Source organism: Bos indicus, chromosome 3 (genome assembly GCF_029378745.1).
Source record: "Bos indicus isolate NIAB-ARS_2022 breed Sahiwal x Tharparkar chromosome 3, NIAB-ARS_B.indTharparkar_mat_pri_1.0, whole genome shotgun sequence".
In the NCBI taxonomy this organism is placed as follows: domain Eukaryota; kingdom Metazoa; phylum Chordata; class Mammalia; order Artiodactyla; family Bovidae; genus Bos; species Bos indicus.
In genome coordinates, this window is record NC_091762.1 from 67,867,440 (window position 1) to 67,887,178 (window position 19,739).

Below are 19,739 nucleotides of genomic sequence, written 5' to 3' on the forward strand. Positions count from 1 at the left end.
TGCCAGGTGCTGGCCAGGTGGGGTGACTCAGGAGCCTGGGATACTCCACCTGAGGACACCTTTTCTCAAGAGTTCTTTTCCCTCATATTCTGATAGATATGAAACCATTTTAGATGTGTTTTATAGAAACAAAAGGTTGGGGGGGATATTTTATTTTTAAGATAAATATACGGTTAATTTTTATAGATCTTCGGTAATCATCAGTTGGATTCTCAGCAGCTTAATTAAGCTGTCAAGTTTAAGGCAGGCTGTACTCAACTCATTTAGCCTCCTTTTTGTAGTTGAATCACAGAAGTCAGAGCCCAAAATGTTTTTCCCTTTTTTGCGTGTGGTATAGCATTTGTCAATATTAAATTTAATTTGTGCTAAGAGCAGCTCACTAACAGTGAGAAAACAAAGCTTGCTGAACTTCATTTTGTGAGTTCAGAACAGCCAGCATAGCGAACCTAATGAATTCAGCAATATTGTTCTACTGAATCTAGGTCAACTCTGTTGATTAAAAATGTTATAGGTTTAAGGACTGACCCTATAAAAACCCACTTAAAATTTAGCTATTTTACCACCTATTCTGTCTCTTGTACTTCTTACATGGAAGGATATACACCAATTACCGATCCAATGGGCCAACGTTAAGATGTCATCAACAACAGACCTTTATTGAGCGCCTATTGTGTGCAAGGCACTGTGCTATGGGGCTACAGAGACAAAGAAGAAAGAAGTCCCTGCTCTCAAAGAGCTTACAGTCTAATTAAACTAACAGGACACACACATAAAAAGACAAAGGACAATCCAAGGTAGCATATAATATTAGGTCACTGAGTAGAAACAAATAAGATTGCCGCCTTTTTTTTTTTTTTTTTTTTTTAATTTCTATGGTGGCTCAATACCCTGAATAGGTGGGGATAAGGGAGCTGGAATAAAAGGGTTCGGTTCAGTTCAGTTCAGTTCAGTCGCTCAGTTGTGTCCGACTCTTTGCGGCCCCATGGACTGCACCACGCCAGGCCTCCCTGTCCCTCACCAACTCCTGGAGTTCACTCAGACACTCCTATTCATTTATAAGCTGTGTAGACACTCTCTCATCTTTTCCATTCCAACGTATCTTCTGGCAAGTGCTACAACCTTGGCCATTGGTTCACTTTTACCCCAAAGCCCTTGGTATTGTAGTTCTCATTGAGGTGGCCTTTTGATAGGATAGCCACTGTTCTGGCTTTCCTGGGGCCGTCTGGATTTTAGTACAAAACGTCCAAATTTTGAAATTCCTCCCCTTTTCTCCTCCCTTGACCCTGGGGAAACCAGGACGGTACTTCTGAACTACCTGTTCCTGTAGCTCTCCCACCTACTATGGCCATTACCCTAGCAGGACTCACCCCAAATCTGTTCACCAGTTAGGTCTCTAGTTGAAAAATGTATAAGGAAGACCTTAACAAGCTCCCAAAGACTGCTGGTTTAAGAGCACACTGTAGACAAAAGAAGACATCAGGAGAGAATGACAGCAAAGACAGAATGAGGTTTAAGAGAGAAGCAGTGAGGATGCAAGCAAGACACGATTGGGTGAGGAATGAAAAACGTAAGTTTTAACATCACCTCCTAACACGGAGAGTGGGAACACAGGCCCTTCTCTGAGTAGGTCTGTTTAACAACTTGAATCATCACGCCAGTGGAATCCAGGGTATATTTCTGAAATGAGGTCACTCCTACCTAAGTGCAGATATTTGGGCTTATTAAATAAGTTCAGTTCAGTTCAGTAGCTCAGTTGTGTCCGACTCTTTGTGACCCCATGAATCGCAGCATGCCAGGCCTCCCTGTCCATCACCAACTCCTGGAGTTCACTCAGACTCACGTCCATCGAGTCAGTGTTGCCATCCAGCCATCTCATCCTCTGTCATCCCCTTCTCCTTCTGCCCCCAATCCCTCCCAGGATCAGAGTCTTTTCCAATGAGTCAACTCTTCGCATGAGGTGGCCAAAGTACTGGAGTTTCAGCTTTAGCATCATTCCTTTCAAAGAAATCCCAGGGCTGATCTCCTTCAGAATGGACTGGTTGGATCTCCTTGCAGTCCAAGGGACTCTCAAGAGTCTTCTCCAACACCACAGTTCAAAAGCATCAATTCTTTGGCACTCAGCCTTCTTCACAGTCCAACTCTCACATCCATACATGACCACAGGAAAAACCATAGCCTTGACTAGCTGGACCTTTGTTGGCAAAGTAATGTCTCTGCTTTTGAATATGCTATTTAGGTTGGACATAACTTTCCTTCCAAGGATAGGTAGATATGTGTTTAAATAACCACTCTCATTCCTAATAGAATTTCAACATTTTCCTTCCTTCTAAATACCCTTACCATCTAAATCAATAATTTTAATTTTGAGGTGAGTTTTATTTCAAAATGAGGCTATAGCCTTCCACTTTTCATGTAATTCAAATAAATCAGTAACAGAGAGAACCTAGAAAACAAAGGTAATCTGTCTTGAGTGGTCTTGTTTGGAATCCGATACACATATCCAATAGTAACCTAAGGATTCCAAGGAACCTCATAGAAATTTCTCTTTTAAGTACAGGACTCTGTGTTTTGCTTTCACTTATTTTTTGGAGAGAAGCTCCAAGTCTGCGATCTTAGGATACTGGAAGTTCCTGCATGGCTCTGGTTTTATGTCTGGCCCTTAGGAGCACATCCCAGGGTTAGTGAAGCACAGGGACTTAGTTACCAAACACCCATTAACCATAATGGAAATCACACAGCGAAGGCCCCACGCAGCACACTGAATATTTACCTCCTAATGTTCTTTTAATGTATGTTTTCTTGGGTGAATATTTACTGTAGAATATTAAATGCAAGATTCCTCTTTTTATGGGCCATTTGAAGTGATTGATTTTGTTTGTGCATTCCTGTATCCTTGCCCATAAAGGCTATCTATTGTAATGGCCTCTATTCAAATGTTCTTGTGTTGAAATAACAGACTCCACGGATGGGCCAGCCGTGGCTTTGAGTTGCTTCGGTCTTAAAAGCTAGGAGGAAGCTGATGACAAAGCTGGGGAGAGAGGGAAAAGGTATGTAACATAATGAGTATGACTCAGGCTTCAAATATAATCGGATATTGAAATCACTGAGGTCTGTAAATGTAGTTTGTAGTTTTTTTATATCAGAGCTGATTTTAATGGCGTTGCACTGTGTTAAAAATGATAGTCATGAAATGATTTGGCAAGATAGTTCAATTGCTCATAACCAGGCCGAATAGCACAACTTATCAGAATTCTAGGTATTTTCTTTAAATGCTATAATAAAACCACTGACCATTAATGATTTCTTACATATTTACACCATATTTTTAAAAAACGTAAATTCACATACATATCCTAGCCACATGTAGATTTAAAATATTTCCCAACAAAGCCAGGAATTTCAGAATTTCTTTGATTTATACTCTTTTGAGTATTTGAGAAGGGAAAGTTTCAAAAAAGGTGGAGCTATCATATATTCTTGAAAAACAAAACAAAAACAAAACCCCTAAAACCTAAAGATAACAGACATTTGAGATTATTATTGGATTCAGTAATATAGCTACATTTTTGCATGTCCCGAGTATGCCTTTCCGAATTTTCATAAAAATAAGGCTTGTTAAAGAAGTTATTTACATCTGAGTAATATGATCTCTTCAAGTGATAGTAAATGTGGCCTATATTCTTGTGATTTTTAGTAAGTTCATAAAGTATTGTTTGTTCAGAGTCCGTGCTGTAGAAGAGATTGTGCTGGAATAAAATTCCTTTTGTTTCCTTAAAAAATTGAGAAAATTTAAAGAACACATTCCAATATGTCTTGGACAGACATTTCGACTGTATTGACTTTTTACAGCTCAAGTCACACCACAATAATACCAATATTGTTTTTGCTATATGAGTATCTGGACTGTGTTTGCATCTCAATAACAGTACTCCATATAATTAATAGTACTAGTTCAAGAGAATGGAATTTTAGTACTTCATAAGGAAAAGGAAAAGATGGTAATGTGAGAAACCTTCTTTAATCACAAACCAGGTCATGTTTTGTAAAACAACGTCAGTCTCCATACATAATATTTGCTGGTGCCTTCAAATTTGGCATTAGAGAAATTAATTCCTCCTAAGCCATGAGTAAAGAAAACATTGATATATTTTCTAAAAGGCTATTTTTGAACAATATTACTTGCATAATTGAAATCTTCTATACTAGCTGATCTTGGCTTTGAATAACATAAGTCCTTTATACTCCTGAAGACCAGGGAACGGCAGTGAATATAAGATTTGCAGTGAGTGAACAGTTCATAGGATAAATGAGTCATGTGATGGAAAAATCTTGGGTTCTCTTCTCACAGATTCACAGAGGTGTAGTTCCTTGTTCTTGTAGTCAGAGAACAGCATGAAGGTTCTCCCTCCTGCCTCACTCTTTCACAGGGCATAGTATGAAAGTCCCCACCTCCCCCCACTGCCGTAATACACACACATTCTTTCTCACTCTTTTGGTGCAAAAAGCACTAGAGAATCAGGGGATGGATTTTTGCCTACGGGGTCCAGGGAGGAGGTATTTTTTCACTACAAGGGGGAGCTAGGTAGTAGGGAGATATAAAGTGAAAGTGTTAGTCCCTCAGTCATGTCTGACTCTTTGTGACCACGTGAACTGTAGCCCACCAGGCTCCTCTGTCCATGGAATTCTTCAGGAAGAATACTGGAGTGGGTTGCCATTCCCTTCTCCAGGGGATCTTCCCAACTCAGGGATTGAACCAGAGTCTCCTGCATTGAAAGCAGATTCTTTACTGTCTGAGCCACCAGGGAAGCCCCTAGGGAGATATAAAAGGCCCCCTAAAATAAGGCTCCTGCGACTGCGGGAGCCCCATCATTCCAAGTATAAAGTCCTTATGTAGATCAATGAGATGCTCATTGAGAGAATTTCAGATCTGGCATGAAACTTAAGTGACGTCACTGTACCAGAGGACAGTGACATCACTTTACAGAAGAGGAAACTAGGGCTTAAATGAAGTGACCTACATTAATTATTACCCAAGCCAACTGTCTTTCAGTTTCTGTTGTTGGTCTGGTTTTTGTTTGAACAACGCAGTTTTTGGTTTTCAATATTGTCATTTGGAGTATTTCTGCATGTTGGAAAATATCATAGTTGTTCTTGAAGCCTGAGGGTTCAAAAAATGCAATGTGACGTTTCCAAGCCATATACTGTTGCTTGCTAACAATGAGCACTGTGAACACGGCAGTTTGTCTCCCAGTTCTGGGCCTTTTCCAATTATCATTCAGGATTAAATAATTAGGAGGGATAAACTACCACATAATCATAATCTATAAAAATACTGGCCTAGCGCACACTAAAAAACTCTCAATAAATAAATATTGGGCATTTGCTTATGAAAGTGAAGACGTACTCTTCAGAAATCATGTCCATATTTTCAAGGCTACTCTTTATAAATCACACATACAGAGTCCAACAGATAACAAAGGTTATAGTTCAGGTTAGGATACAATTTGATTAAAAAATGACTTTAGAGGTGGTATTTCTACAAAGGGATACATCTAATGTTGAGTTGTTTATGTCTCAGTTTCGAAGGCAATACTTAAAAAGTTCCTACACACTTTCTGCCATGGCAGCATCACTGAAATGCGCATTTGGCTCCTAAGGTAACCCCTTTAGAAAGGGACAACACTCACTAGGATGTATTAATTCTGGAATCTTCCCTTATAGACCAACTGCACTAGTTTGTAGTCATGCCTCAGAGGCATCTATACATGGTACCTCTTGAGGAGGAAGCTATTCCTGCGACCAGTTTTGTTCCTCTTTCATGTCTGGGGTTTCCGGTTCAGTGGCCCAATGTTTGATACAGTGGGGTTCTTAGGATTTCCGTCTGGCCACACACATTCTTCAGAACACAGGTTTATTCTCAGAATGACTATTGGCAAGAGATTCTGGTTTCCAGTCTGGTTGAAAAAAGTGAATATTGAATGTCCGTGCCCAGTTCTTAAAGACTCGTTTCTCTGTGATAAAGCGGTGATGACTGCCCTTCCGTCCTCGCTCATGGGACAGGTACATTGTACATTCATCAGGTCCAAAAGGTTCATAATAGTGATAAGGTACTGAAAGGTGGTTGGGATCCCTGTAGGAGGAAAGTGAAATAACTGATTAAAACAAAAACAAAAATCCTTTCACTGATTTAGGTAAGATGTTATCTTTAATAAGCTGATAAGCACAAACTACACTTTCACGTTAAATGAATTTCAACAAATGGCTTTTCTGATGTTTAAGCAATATACACATGGAGAGGTTCTGAGGTTGTGCAATAAAGTCAGTGACCATCGTGATCAGTGAGATTAAACATGCAGTAGGACATTCAGGCTTTTAGGATTTAGAAACTACATAGTCCTAAAACCCAACTATAGTTTTGATTTCCACTCTTGCCCCATACAGTCTGTTTAGCACACACAGTAATGATAATATTTATAAAACAAAAACAGATCATTCTGCTTCCTCACCCCCACCCCTCTCCAAACCCTCCAAAGTCTTCCAGCTATACTAAGAGCATGGCCTACAGGGTGTAAGCTAGCTTCACTCCGGAGTCTCTTCTAACCTACTCAGCCTTGGCTGCTATGCTCCTATGTTATTGGCCTCTCTGGTGGTCAACTCTGCCAAGCTGGTCCCTCCCCTGAGGTCATGGCTGTTGAGGGCAGTCACCTGGCTGGTACACACCTTCAGTTAACTCCTTCTCACTGCTGGGGATTGATACAGATGTATCATCCTCAGAGAACCTGTAACCAATGCCTGCCCCCATCTCTCCATCTCACTTGGATTTATTTTCTTTCTTTTTTTTTTTTTTTTAAAGTTACCTAATCATATGGTCTAGGTGTGCAACCGGCGCACCTTCTTCGGCAGATGTTGACCGCAAGCCTATTATACAGAGTGAAGTAAGCCAGAAAGAAAAACACCAATACAGTATACTAACGCATATATATGGGATTTAGAAAGATGGTAACAATAACCCTGTGTAAGAGACAGCAAAAGAGACACTGATGTATAGATCAGTCTTATGGACTCTGTGGGAGAGGGAGAGGGTGGGAAGATTTGGGAGCATGGCATTGAAACATGTATAATATCATGTATGAAACGAGTCGCCAGTCCAGGTTCGATGCACGATACTGGATGCTTGGGGCTGGTGCACTGGGATGACCCAGAGGGATGGTATGGGGAGGGAGGAGGGAGGAGGGTTCAGGATGGGGAACACATGTATACCTGTGGTGGATTCATTTCGATATTTGGCAAAACTAATACAATATATTAAAGTTTAAAAAGAAAATAAAATTAAAAAAGAAAGAAAAAAAGTTACCTAATCAAAAGATTATTTTTTTAAAATAAATTTATTTATTTTAATTGGAGGCTAATTACTTTACAATATCGTATTGGTTTATCCATAGATCAACATGAATCCACCAGGGTTGTACACGTGTTCCCCATCCTGAACCCCCTCCCACCTCCCTCCCCATACCATCCCTCTGGGTCATCCCAGTTCAACAGCCCCAAGCATCCTGTATCATGCATTCAACCTGGATTGGTGATTCGTTTCACATATGATATTATCCATGTTTCAATACCATTCTCCGAAATCATCCCACCCTCACCCTCTCCCATAGAGTCCAAAAGACTGTTCTATACATCTATGTCTCTTTTGCTGTCTCGCATACAGGATTATCATTACCATCCTTCTAAATTCCATATATATGTGTTAGTATACTGTATTGGTGTTTTTCTTTCTGGCTTACTTCACTCTGTATAATAGGCTCCAGTTTCATCCACCTCATTAGAACTGATTCAAATGTATTCTTTTTAATGGCTGAGTAATGCTCCATTGTGTATATGTACCACAGCTTTGTTATCCATTTGTCTGCTGATGGACATCTAGGTTGCTTCCATGTCCTGGCTATTATAAACAGTGCTATGATGAACATTGGGGTACATGTGTCTCTTTCAATTCTGGTTTCCTTGGTGTGTATGCCCAGCAGTGGGATTGCTGGATCATAAGGCAGTTCTATTTCCAGTTTTTTAAGGAATCTCCACACTGTTCTCCATAGTGGCTGTACTAGTTTGCATTCCCACCAACAGTGTAAGAGGGTTCCCTTTTCTCCACACCCTCCCCAGAATGTATTGCTTGTAGACTTTTGGATAGCAGCCATTCTGACTGGCGTGAAATGGTACCTCATTGTGGTTTTGATTTGCATTTCTCTGATAATGAGTGATGTTGAGCATCTTTTCGTGTGTTTGTTAGCCATCTGTATGTCTTCTTTGGAGAAATGTCTATTTAGTTCTTTGGCCCATTTTTTGATTGGGTCGTTTATTTTTCTGGAATTGAGCTGTAGGAGTTGCTTGTATATTTTTGAGATTAATTGTTTGTCAGTTGCTTCATTTGCTATTATTTTCTCCCATTCTGAAGGCTGTCTTTTCACCTTGCTAATAGTTTCCTTTGTTGTGCAGAAGCTTTTAATTTTAATTAGGTCCCATTTGTTTATTTTTGCTTTTATTTCCAATATTGTGGGAGGTGGGTCATAGAGGATCCTGCTGTGATGTATGTCGGAGAGTGTTTTGCCTATGTTCTCCTCTAGGAGTTTTATAGTTTCTGGTCTTACGTTTAGATCTTTAATCCATTTTGAGTTTATTTATGTGTATGGTGTTAAGAAGTGTTCTAGTTTCATTCTTTTACAAGTGGTTGACCAGTTTTCCCAGCACCATTTGTTAAAGAGATTGTCTTTAATCCATTGTATATTCTTGCCTTCTTTGTCAAAGATAAGGTGTCCATAGGTGCGTGGATTTATCTCTGGGCTTTCTATTTTGTTCCATTGATCTATATTTCTGTCTTTGTGCCAGTACCATACTGTCTTGATCATTGTGGCTTTGTAGTAGAGCCTGAAGTCAGGCAGGTTGATTCCTCCAGTTCCATTCTTCTTTCTCAAGATTGCTTTGGCTATTCAAGGTTTTTTGTATTTCCATACAAATTGTGAAATTATTTGTTCTAGCTTTGTGAAAAATACCATTGGTAGCTTGATAGGGATTGTATTGAATCTATAGATTGCTTTGGGTAGTATACTCATTTTCACTATATTGATTCTTCCAATCCATGAACACAGTATATTTCTCCATCTATTAATGTCCTCTTTGATTTTTTTCACCAGTGTTTTATAGTTTTCTATATATAGGTCTTTAGTTTCTTTAGGTAGATATATTCCCTAAGTATTTTATTCTTTTTGTTGCAATGGTTTTTAAAAAATATTTATTATTGGCTGTGCTGGGTCTTAGCGGGATCTTTAGTTGCACACTAATTCTTAGTTGCAGTATGTGGGATCTAGTTCCCTGACCAGAGATCGAACCCAGGCCTCATGTACTGGGAGCTTGGAGTCTTCCCTGAACCACCAGGAAAGTCCCTGGATTTATTTTCCTTATGGCATTAATTGGTTTCTGAAATTGCTATTGTTGTTTACTTGCTTCTTGTCTATTCACGAGAATAGGCCTTTGTCTTATTCCTAGCAGGTGCTCCATATCCCTATCTCTATATTCCGCCTCAAAGGAGAAATACTGGCTCTTTCTTAAAGGTAATGTGAACAGGATTAACATGAGGGGTGGTTGGTGCCCTGATGTTGGATTATTAAAATATCTCACTCTCTAAGAGCTCTGATCTCTGATCAGTTTCCATTCTAGGCCAGTCCACTCCATCTCTTCTGTGTTGAAGTCTAAATGACAAGAGCAGTCAAGATATCCCAGTAGATTACCCTTCCTACTTTGACTTACACTCACCAAGCAGCCTTGCTGCAGAAACTAAGTTTTTCTTGTCCCTCTTATGGCTTCTCTTAAAAGGCATCCCAGCTTCCTGCAAACCACCTTACGGCACCTGATGTCCTAGGGCCCCCTTCCCAGCACTCGGCTCTACTCTAAGTACAGTCACTTGGTTTCCCAGAGATACTCGTCCTGCTAGACACCTATTCGCTTTCTTCAGAGGAGATCAATAGACAAATGGCTTTTAGAGTAGCAACTTTACTGAGGTCAGGGATCGAAGTCTTTTATCAAGAGGGGTGTCGAGTTTGTGGCTCTGACAGCAATAAACCTTTGAGCTTCCTCTCCTCTGAGGTTAAAGTTCTTCCAGGAAGAGAGATTTATTTTTGTCATGCACCATTTAAACATTCCTCATCCTGGGTTGGATGCTATGCTGAGTTAATACTTTGCATCTCTATTATGCTTGTCTCGGAAGTAATTCTGTATTTCATATTAAGACATCAGATCCCACCCTATCTAGTTATTATAGAGTTCACTTGTTTATTTCCCTGGTGGCTCAGACAGTAAAGAAGCTGCCTGCAATGCAGGAGACCTAGGTTTGATCCCTGGGTCAGGAAGATCCCCTGGAGAAGGGAATGGCTACCCACTCCAGTATTCTTGTCTGGAAAATTTCATGAACAGAAGAACTTTGGCAGGCTACAGTCCGTACGTTGCAAAGAGCTGGACCTGACTCAGTGACTAACACTTTCACTTATTTATTGCCCTAGAAATTAGAATTCCCTTCAAATTTTACTAGAAGTTGTTTTCAACACAGAAAGTGTGTGGTAGGAAAAATTCAAGTTGGAACTGACCAGTATGAAGAAAATAAAAAAGAAATAAAAAGTTGTGAGACATATCTTTCCTAGATTCATATGGCATAATTTGGGGAACCATGCTAAATTCATGTCACCATAGTAGACTTGGTGTTAAGTTTTTACTCCAGCATGCATCAGGTTTTAAATCTGATTCAGCTAAGTTTTGAGCATATTATTGGCATCAGTATGACTAAAGAAACAATCAGGTTTCTAAAAATATCATGAGATTGATTTGGCACCTAGGAATAGAGGGAAATTGGAAATCAGCTAAAGGACACTGTAGGTTCAATTTCCTTATTCAGGAAGACCATCTCCTTGAATGAAAACACATCTGGCTCCCTGCTGATCTCCTCAAGGGAGATTTACATCTTTGGTTATTATGGTTTCAAAGGTGTCCAAATAAGTGGGGGTTGTCTCCACCCTTTAAAACTTTGTCCAAATGGCAGAAAAGTGCTTGATGGGATTAATTATAGAAGGCAGAGCTGAAGCAACTGCAGGAACAATCTTCCTGTAGATTGTCAGCATGCTGTTAGCTGTCATCCACTGTGCCATTCAGAAAGCCCTTCCTTCAGAAAATTTAAGGTTATAATTCCTTGAGTTTTTTTCTCAAGCCTGACTTTCTATAAGCTGCTATAGGTTTTTTCCCCTCCACCCGATCCAAATGACTACAACAATAAGAATCAGCAGAACTTCCACATCAGGAGGCTACTGTTGTAGAAGGGAGGATTCTGGCATCCAAGTTGCTGGTGGGGGCCAGGAGATGTTCAGGGAGTGAAGGTGTGGGGGTGGGAGGGGTATGGTAATTACAGAGCCAGTTTGTTCCCTAAGTCTGCAGCCTGTCATCAGCCCCCCAAGGGCTAGTGTGGGAACAAAATCCTGCAGAATAATGCGAAGAAGGAATTTTCTTTTTCTTTATAGAGAAGCCAGGTGGGTAGGATAAAAGAACTAATGTTTAGTGCACAGGAGGAGCTTTAAAGAAATACCACTGCCTGTGCTCCACCTCCACAGAGTCTTGTTTAATTGATTTGGAGAGGGTCCCAGGCATAGGTATTTTAAAAAGTGACTTGGTTTTGTGTATCAAAATAAATAATGGCAATATTGAACTGTAAGTCCCATAAAGTAAAATAGAATAAATATCTATGAGTCCATGATGATTTCAATAAATTACTATTAAATAAATAAATGAGGGAGAAGAAAAAGCATTTCCTTGCAGTATAATTCCAACTAATACTCTAGAAAAAAATGAGGGAGTAGAAAATCGCCATTAGAATACTGCAGTAATTACTGCAGGCAAGATGCATGAATGAATGGAATGTAAAGGGGGGGGGGAAGATGAGAAATAGATTATTTGCATAAAGCACCCCCCAGGTATTTAATGACAAAAGGAAAAAATAGTAAATTGACAATGAGTAAACCCAGCAGATGACACCATACCCAAGTTACCAAGGTTAACATCACCAGTAGTAAGATATTTTGACATCATGTACCTCTTGATATGAGATGCAACTGCTTCTGTGGCATCCTTCTCAGTAATGCATAACCTCAATCTAATAATGAGAAAGTGAAAGTGAAGTCGCTCAGTTGTGTCCAACTCTTTGCGATCCCATGGACTGTAGTCTACCAGGCTTCTCTGTCCATGGGATTTTCCAGGCAATGGAGTGGGTTGCCATTTCCTTCTCCAGGGGATCTTCCTGACCCAGGGATCAAACCCAGGTCTCCTGCATTGCAGGCAGACACTTTACCCTCTGAGCCACAAATCCAAAGCAATGGATATCCTACAGTAATGAGCAGAGTTCTTCAAATGTGTTGGAGTCATGAAAGATATGGAAAGACTTAGGACCTGTCACAGACTGGAGGAGACTAAGGAGACATAAGCAAATGCAAAGGGAGCCTGGATTGGGTCCTGGAGGAGACAAAAGACATTAGTAGAAAAAAATGGTGAAATCAGAAAAAAGCCTGCAGTTTAGTTTAGAGTATTGCACCAGCAGTTTAGTTTTGAGAACCGCACCAGAATATTAACTTTAGGGGAGCAGGATGAAGGATATACAGAAACTCCCTTGTACTATTTTTGCAACGTTTTCTGTAAGTCTAAAACTTTTTCAAAACAAAAAATTTAAAAAGATAATAATATGGGACTTCCCTGGTGGTCCGGTGGTTGGGAGTCTGCCTTGCAATGCAGGGGCTATGGGTTCTATCCCTGGACGAGGGGCGGAGGGTGAACTGAGATCCAATATGTCATGGAGAAACTGGGCTGTACACTGCAACTACTGAGCCCATGTACAGCAACTAGAGAGCCTGCACGCTGCAGTGAAAGATCTCCTACGACTCAGCAAGGACCTCACGTGCCACAAGTAGGACCCAATGCAACCAAATCATAAATAAATAAATATTTTTTAAAAAAGGTGCTTGTGCTCAGTCGTGTTTGTTTTTTTGCGACCCTATGGACTGTAGCCCGCCAGGCTCCTTTGTCCATGGAATTTTCCAGGTGAGAAAACTGGAATGGGTTGTCATTTCCTCCTGCAGGGCATCTTCACAACCCAGGAATCAAATCAGAATCTCCTGAGTCTCCTGCATTGCCAGGTGGGTTATTTACCACTGAGCCCTCTGGGAAGCCCCTTTTAAAAAGGTAATAATGTTATAAAGTTCTGTAGGAGAGCCTAACATGCAGCCAGGTTGAAGATGGCTGATTTAGTTAAGTCCCTGCCAAATCAGAGCTTCAGTTCAGTGTGGTTGCTCAGTCGTGTTCCACTCTTTGCGACCTCATGGACTGCAGCACCCCAGGCTTCCCTGTCCTTCACCAACTTCCAGAGCTTGCTCAAACTCATGTCCATCAAGTTGGTGATGCTATCCAAACATCTCATCCTCTGTCATCTCCTTCTCCTGCTTTCAGTCTTTAGGGTCTTTTCCAATGAGTCAACTCTTTGCATGAGGTGGCCAAAGTACTGGAGTTTCAGCTTTAGCATCATTCCTTCCAAAGAAATCCCAGGGCTGATCTCCTTCAGAATGGACTGGTTGGATCTCCTTGCAGTCCAAGGGACTCTCAAGAGTCTTCTCCAACACCACAGTTCAAAAGCATCAATTCTTCGGCACTCAGCTTTCTTCACAGTCCAACTCTCACAAAAAATCATAGGTTTGACTACATGGACCTTTGTTGGCAAAGTAATATCTCTGCTTTTTAATATGCTGTCTAGGTTTTTCATAGATTTTCTTCCAAGGAGCAAGTGTCTTTTAATTTCATGGCTGCAGTCACTATGCTTATTTTCTAAACTCAATTCTAGCCACTGATATCACTGGAAGCAGGAGTTGCTGATGTGCCTTTTTTTAATCTTCTAAAGCTAAGCTTTGCAATTATGAAAAGCTTATCATTAACAGGTAAGGGTGGATACTTCCATTTATTGGGTCTGACCAGATTGACCCTGATCTCTGGATTTGGTCTGGATTATCTATAAGGCTAAAGATCCCAATGAAAGAATGGTGCTTTTGTCTCTCTTTAGAGCTCTCAGACACTCTCTTCAAACATACTTGTATTCTTGGCATGGTATATAGTACCACATGGCTTAAAGCTCAATATTCAGAAAACTAAGATCATGGCATCTGGTCCCATCACTTCATGGCAAATAGATGGGGAAACAGTGGCTGACTTTATTTTTCTGGGCTCCAAAATCACTGCAGATGGTGATTGCAGCCATGAAATTAAAAGATGCTTACTCCTTGGAAGGAAAGTTATGACCAACCTAGAGTGACTTCATTTTCACTTTTCAATTTCATGCATTGGAGAAGGAAATGGCAACCCATTCCAGTGTTCTTGCCTGGAGAATCCCAGGGATGAGAGAGCCTCCTGGGCTGCTGTCTACGGGTCACACAGAGTTGGACACAACTGAAGCAACTTGGTAGCAGCAGCAGACAGCATATTAAAAAGCAGAGACATTACTTTGTCAACAAAGGTCCAGCTAGTCAAGGCTATGGTTTTTCCAGTAGTCATCTATGGATGTGAGAGTTGGATTGTGAAGAAGGCTGAATGCCGAAGAATTGATGCTTTTGAACTGTGGTGTTGGAGAAGACTCTTGAGAGTCCCTTGGACTGCAAGGAGATCCAACCAGTCCATTCTGAAGGAGATGAGCCCTGGGATTTCTTTGGAAGGAATGATGCTAAAGCTGAAACTCCAGTCCTTTGGCCACCTCATGCGAAGAGTTGACTCATTGGAAAAGACTCTGATGCTGGGAGGCATTGGGGGCAGGAGGAGAAGGGGACGACAGAGGATGAGATGGTTGGATGGCATCACCGACTAAATGAACATGGGTTTGGGTGGACTCTGGGAGTTGGTGATGGACAGGGAGGCCTAGTGTGCTGTGTTTCATGGGATCGCAAAGAGTCAGACACGACTGAGCAACTGAACTGAACTGAACTGGCAGGTAGTCAGGAAAACTTTGAGGAATAGAGTTGAATCAACATCTGTCAAGTGTCCCGGTGGTTCTGAAACTGGCTTGCTCTGGACACTTTAGAGCATTCAGAAGAAAGTGTTCTCCTAACAGGCCTTCTTACACAGCTACTTCAGGCCTGTGAGACCCCATGAGACACCTTCATTCTGTTGCCTCCATTTCTTGTCTTACAGCCTCTTTTGGAAGAAAACTGCTGCACACCTGAAGTGGTAGAAGCCAGTGGAATAATACTTGTGTTTCTGGGGCACAGGAAACACTGAGAGCCTGTAGCTGTCCACCCTTCATGGATCAAAGGGTACAAGTGAGTCATTTGAACCCTGTATCCACTACCAACCACTCAGGCACCTAAGAAGCATTGCACCCATGGGACAGAGGAAGGTAATGAGAACACCCAGTGACCAGTAAGATTTGGTCAAATCATAGCAGAGATAAAAGAAGAAATTATGGAAACGTTAACATCTATGAAAAAATACAACAATCTATTTTAAGTTCACTTCATAAAATGTGAACCACATGAATGCATTATATTCCATACCCATCCTCTGTAAGCATCTACATGATGGACTGTTGCCAAGTAGGAACTTGCCCTGTTATGCTGGCAGCTTTATTAATGTTCACTAGCTAATAACTCTAGCAGAATCAACTCTCTGATATTCACGATACCTTTGAGATGTCCTTCACATTATGGATGAGATATTAATTTAGTTCCATGACAGTGATCACTCTGAGTCATTACTCTGCTAATTAATACTCAAGAAATGATGGGTAACAGAGAGTTGTAAACTTGGTAATGTGTTAAGTATGATCAGAAATAAGATTACTAGGTAGAATTTAAATGCTTGGCTCATTATTATCACAAATAATTTACAATGGAAAATGGGATTAAAAATACTTACCATAACTTAGTTTGGAAAGCAATGATAACAGATCTTTTTCATTGCAATTTATAGTCCATCTAGAGAGAATGGATTTGCCTTCCTATATGGATATGGCATGATTTAAAGGTCCATGTCCACATAATAATATATTTTGAGGCTGTCTCTGGTGAGACATGACATTAATTTTCTCCAGCTTTCTGAACACTGATGAGCCTGCAGTTGGAGTGATGGAGGCAGAATAGACTGATGCCTCATGCCTGAACCTCTCTCTGAGGACCAGTGCTGGCCTTGGCTGAGAATGATACAGGTGGCTACCAGTGACTTCTTCAGATCCTTGAAATCTGAATTTGCCACTGGTTAATTATACTCTTCACTCACCTGGCACTTTTGATCTTGGAATAAATATACAATTAGTCTCCTAAACACTGCCAGGGAAAGGAAAATTTTTATTCACCAAGTTAATCAATACTGAATACACACTATGTGCCAGAAAAAGTGGCAAGAACTGGAGATACAAACGTGGCTTGAGATAGGACCCCTTTCCTTAAGGAGATCACGGGCTGATGAAGAAGATGAATGTGTCACCCAGTGAAGTGAGCAGAGGAGGAGGTGGCAGAGGCCCCAGGAGGGGCCTAGGTGAGGTCTGACCCAGACAGGAAGTCAGGGAAAGCTTGGAGGAAGAGGATCTCTGAAGCACTGGAGTGAGATGTTAAGAGTTTTGCCTTTTGAGTCCTGGAGACCTGAATTCAAATCACAGCTCCATCACTTTCCTGCCCCACAACTTTGGCAGCTGTTTCATGTCCTCAAGCTTCATATGTAAAATGGCAATAATAATAATGTTTACCTCCTGGGATTATCATCAAGGTTCAATGAAATGGCACATGTATTCACAGTAAGCATAGGGCCAGCACTTGCTATATGTAGAAAAATATCAGCCATTAATACTACAGTGAAAAACTAGTAGCAATTAGCAAGATTAAGAATGAGGGGATGGACATTCCAAGATGAGGGCAAAGGGACAGGTGTGCACAGGGTGAGCTCCTTCTTAAGTTCCTCATTGTGGCAAAAATAAGTCTGTGAATAGAGATGTGTGTGTGTGTGTGCTTATTTGCTCAGTTGTGTCCTCTTTGCGACCCTGTTGATGCGCTGTAGCTTACTAGGCTTCTCTGTCCACGGGAGTTTTCAGGCAAGAATACTGGAATGGGGTGCCATTTCCTCCTCTGGGCAATCTTCCCAACCCAGAGATAGAACCCAAGTCTCCTCCATTGCAGACAGGTTCTTTACCCACTGAGCCTTCATTGAAGAAGCCAGGAGACGAGACTAAAGTGGCTGCAGAGGGTAGGTCCTGAGGGCTCGTGTGCTAAGCTAGGGAGTGTGAACACTGTTCTAAAAACTGTGGGGACCTACTGAGGGGTTTCAGTGACAGAGTCAGATATGATGGTTATCTAGAGGAAAGAGAAAGACCAGAGTCAGAGAGAGCAGTCAGAAGGCTACGGTGGCACCAAACTAAGGAGGAAACGGTTGCACACCAGTCACATGACTTTTAGTCAGTGTTAGATACTGCCAGGTTTTGAATAACACATCCTTCATCTGCCAATATGGTCATTTACACATTCACTGTCTCCATTTGTGGTTTTAAATATGAACATAGGGTTTTTATTCTCCCCAAGGAGTCCATGCGCCTGAAATACTAGAAGTGGCTACTAGAAGTTTTCTGGCCAATAAATGGCAATGGGTCTGTGGGGAGGGCCCGGCTGCTGGAAAGGGGAGGCATTATGGGGGTGTTCAGTTATATCCAACTCTTTACGACTCCATGGACATATCCCACCAGGTTTCTCTGTCTTTGGGATTTACTTCCTCTGGAAGTAAGTCAGGCCCCTCTGGGTGGGAGGGGTGAGAAGGCCAGACCTGCAGGAGAACTGGAAGAAAATGACAGCTCTAGGCCTGTAGGGGATAATCTACCCACACTTCTTACAAGTCAGGCACTTGTGGGTTTCCTCAGCTTTCTGCTCCGTAGGATATAATTTAGTCCTCTACTCCCTGTCCTACCCCACCCCCGTCCCTATATGTCCCAGCATACCAGCATACAGCAAGCGACATTGATTCCCTTTGGGTCACTGCCATGCTAAGCTGATGGAAATGACTGCAGAATTAGTCCAGTCTTTGGTCTTTCTGTGCCTCAGTTTCCTTGTCAATGAGAAAGTGATGATCAGATTCTCTTTAGAAGTGTGTGAGGGCCTTCCCTGGTGGCTAATTGGTAAAGAAGCCCCTGCAACGCAAGAGAACTGGGTTCGATCCCTGGGTCTGGAGATCCCCTGGAGAAGGAAATGGCAACCCACTCCAGTATTCTTGCTTGGAAAATCCCATGGACAGAGGAGCCTGGCTGGCTACAGTCCATGGGGTCGTAAAGAGTCAGGCACAACTGAACATGCTCACAATGCCTTCTCTTTCCAGAAGCCAGGTCCTTCCCACTGACCGATTAGCACTCACGGGACAGATTCTTAAAATGTGCTCATGGGTATCCACAAGTGCAGATGAGCGAATCCTTTTGCTTGGTAAATTTATCCATGCTTAGCATACACCAAGGCTGTGCCATGCCTTTCTCATTTATTATCTCATGGGATTATCACATAAACCCTGGAGGTAAGTACAACTGCTGTCATCATGCAGACATAGAAACTAAGGCTTCAGGTAGAAAGTCAAAGTAACATGCCCAAAGTAACGAAGGCTCAGTGAAGTTCAATAACTTTCTCAAGGTCACACAGCTTCTGAGAGGCAGAAATGGCTTACATTAACCCATTAAACACCCTTTTACTACAGCATGAGAGACAATGGATAGGGCCATTATCCACTCGGTATGGATGAAGCATCTGCTATAGGCCAGGATGGTACCTATCTACTGTCCTGTGTACCACGGCTCCAACAGTGAGCCCAACACACAAAAGTCTCTCCCTCCAGGCATTTATATTCTGGTGGGCTCAACCAGCATAGGTCTGCTATCTCACCTTCCTGTGATATTTTACTTTTGTAAGTCCTAGAACTCATGATACATGTACTCTGCTGGCCTCAGAGTTCTTAGCTTCTTTCAAAATCAGGACAAAATGGGGAATGGTCAGGCCAGTAGCAGGATTAACTTATAAGTTGTGTTTTCATTCTTTGGTGGCAGATGTTGTTTGCAAGAGACATTGAACTACAAGTGGCTCTGCTGTGTTAGATTTCCTGGCAAATGAGGCTTATTGTAAGCCTCTAGAAAGCAAGAGCTGTGGCCTATTCTTTGAACACCCTCAAAATTCCTGGTAACTTTCTGGGAAACTCTTGAGTCCTTAAGATAATATTAATAATTATTAATAGTTTATATCTCTTACAGTATAATGTATTAATAACATAAATGATATTAATAGTCTTCCCTGTGTTAGGCACTGTGTCAAACATTCTACATCCATGATCTCATTTAATCCTCACCATGACCCATTCACTTTTTATTACTGTTTTCTCATCCCCATCTTGCAGATGAGCCTCCACCATTTGGGACCTGGGTGCCTGGTGGTTCAACCCATGTGTCCAGGGCATGAAGAGGAAAGGAACTTGGGATTAGTCTGTGCTGCTCAGGGTTTTTCCCTTCTTTTCCTTTCTAAACAGGCATTGGGACTGAAGAGGATGCTATCTCCAGCCTAACCTTCTGCATCAGAAGACACCCAGCAGACCTCTCCACTTTCCCCAGAAGGACGCTTGGGGTAGGGATCCTTCTGAAGAATTTTTGCCAAAAGCATCTTGTGACAATA

The 19,739-nt window shown here is 41.5% G+C and overlaps 1 protein-coding gene across 1 annotated transcript in view; it reads right to left on the minus strand.

Annotated features, from left to right (window-relative positions):
- Positions 1-629: 629 nt before the first annotated feature.
- Positions 630-19,739, minus strand: part of ST6GALNAC5 (ST6 N-acetylgalactosaminide alpha-2,6-sialyltransferase 5) — a 213,237-nt gene continuing 194,127 nt past the window's right edge. Inside the window, exon 5 of the mRNA XM_070786294.1 lies at positions 630-6,130. Coding sequence (XP_070642395.1) covers positions 5,899-6,130 — 232 coding nt within the window. The 3' untranslated portion in view covers positions 630-5,898. The remainder of the gene's footprint in view (positions 6,131-19,739) is intronic.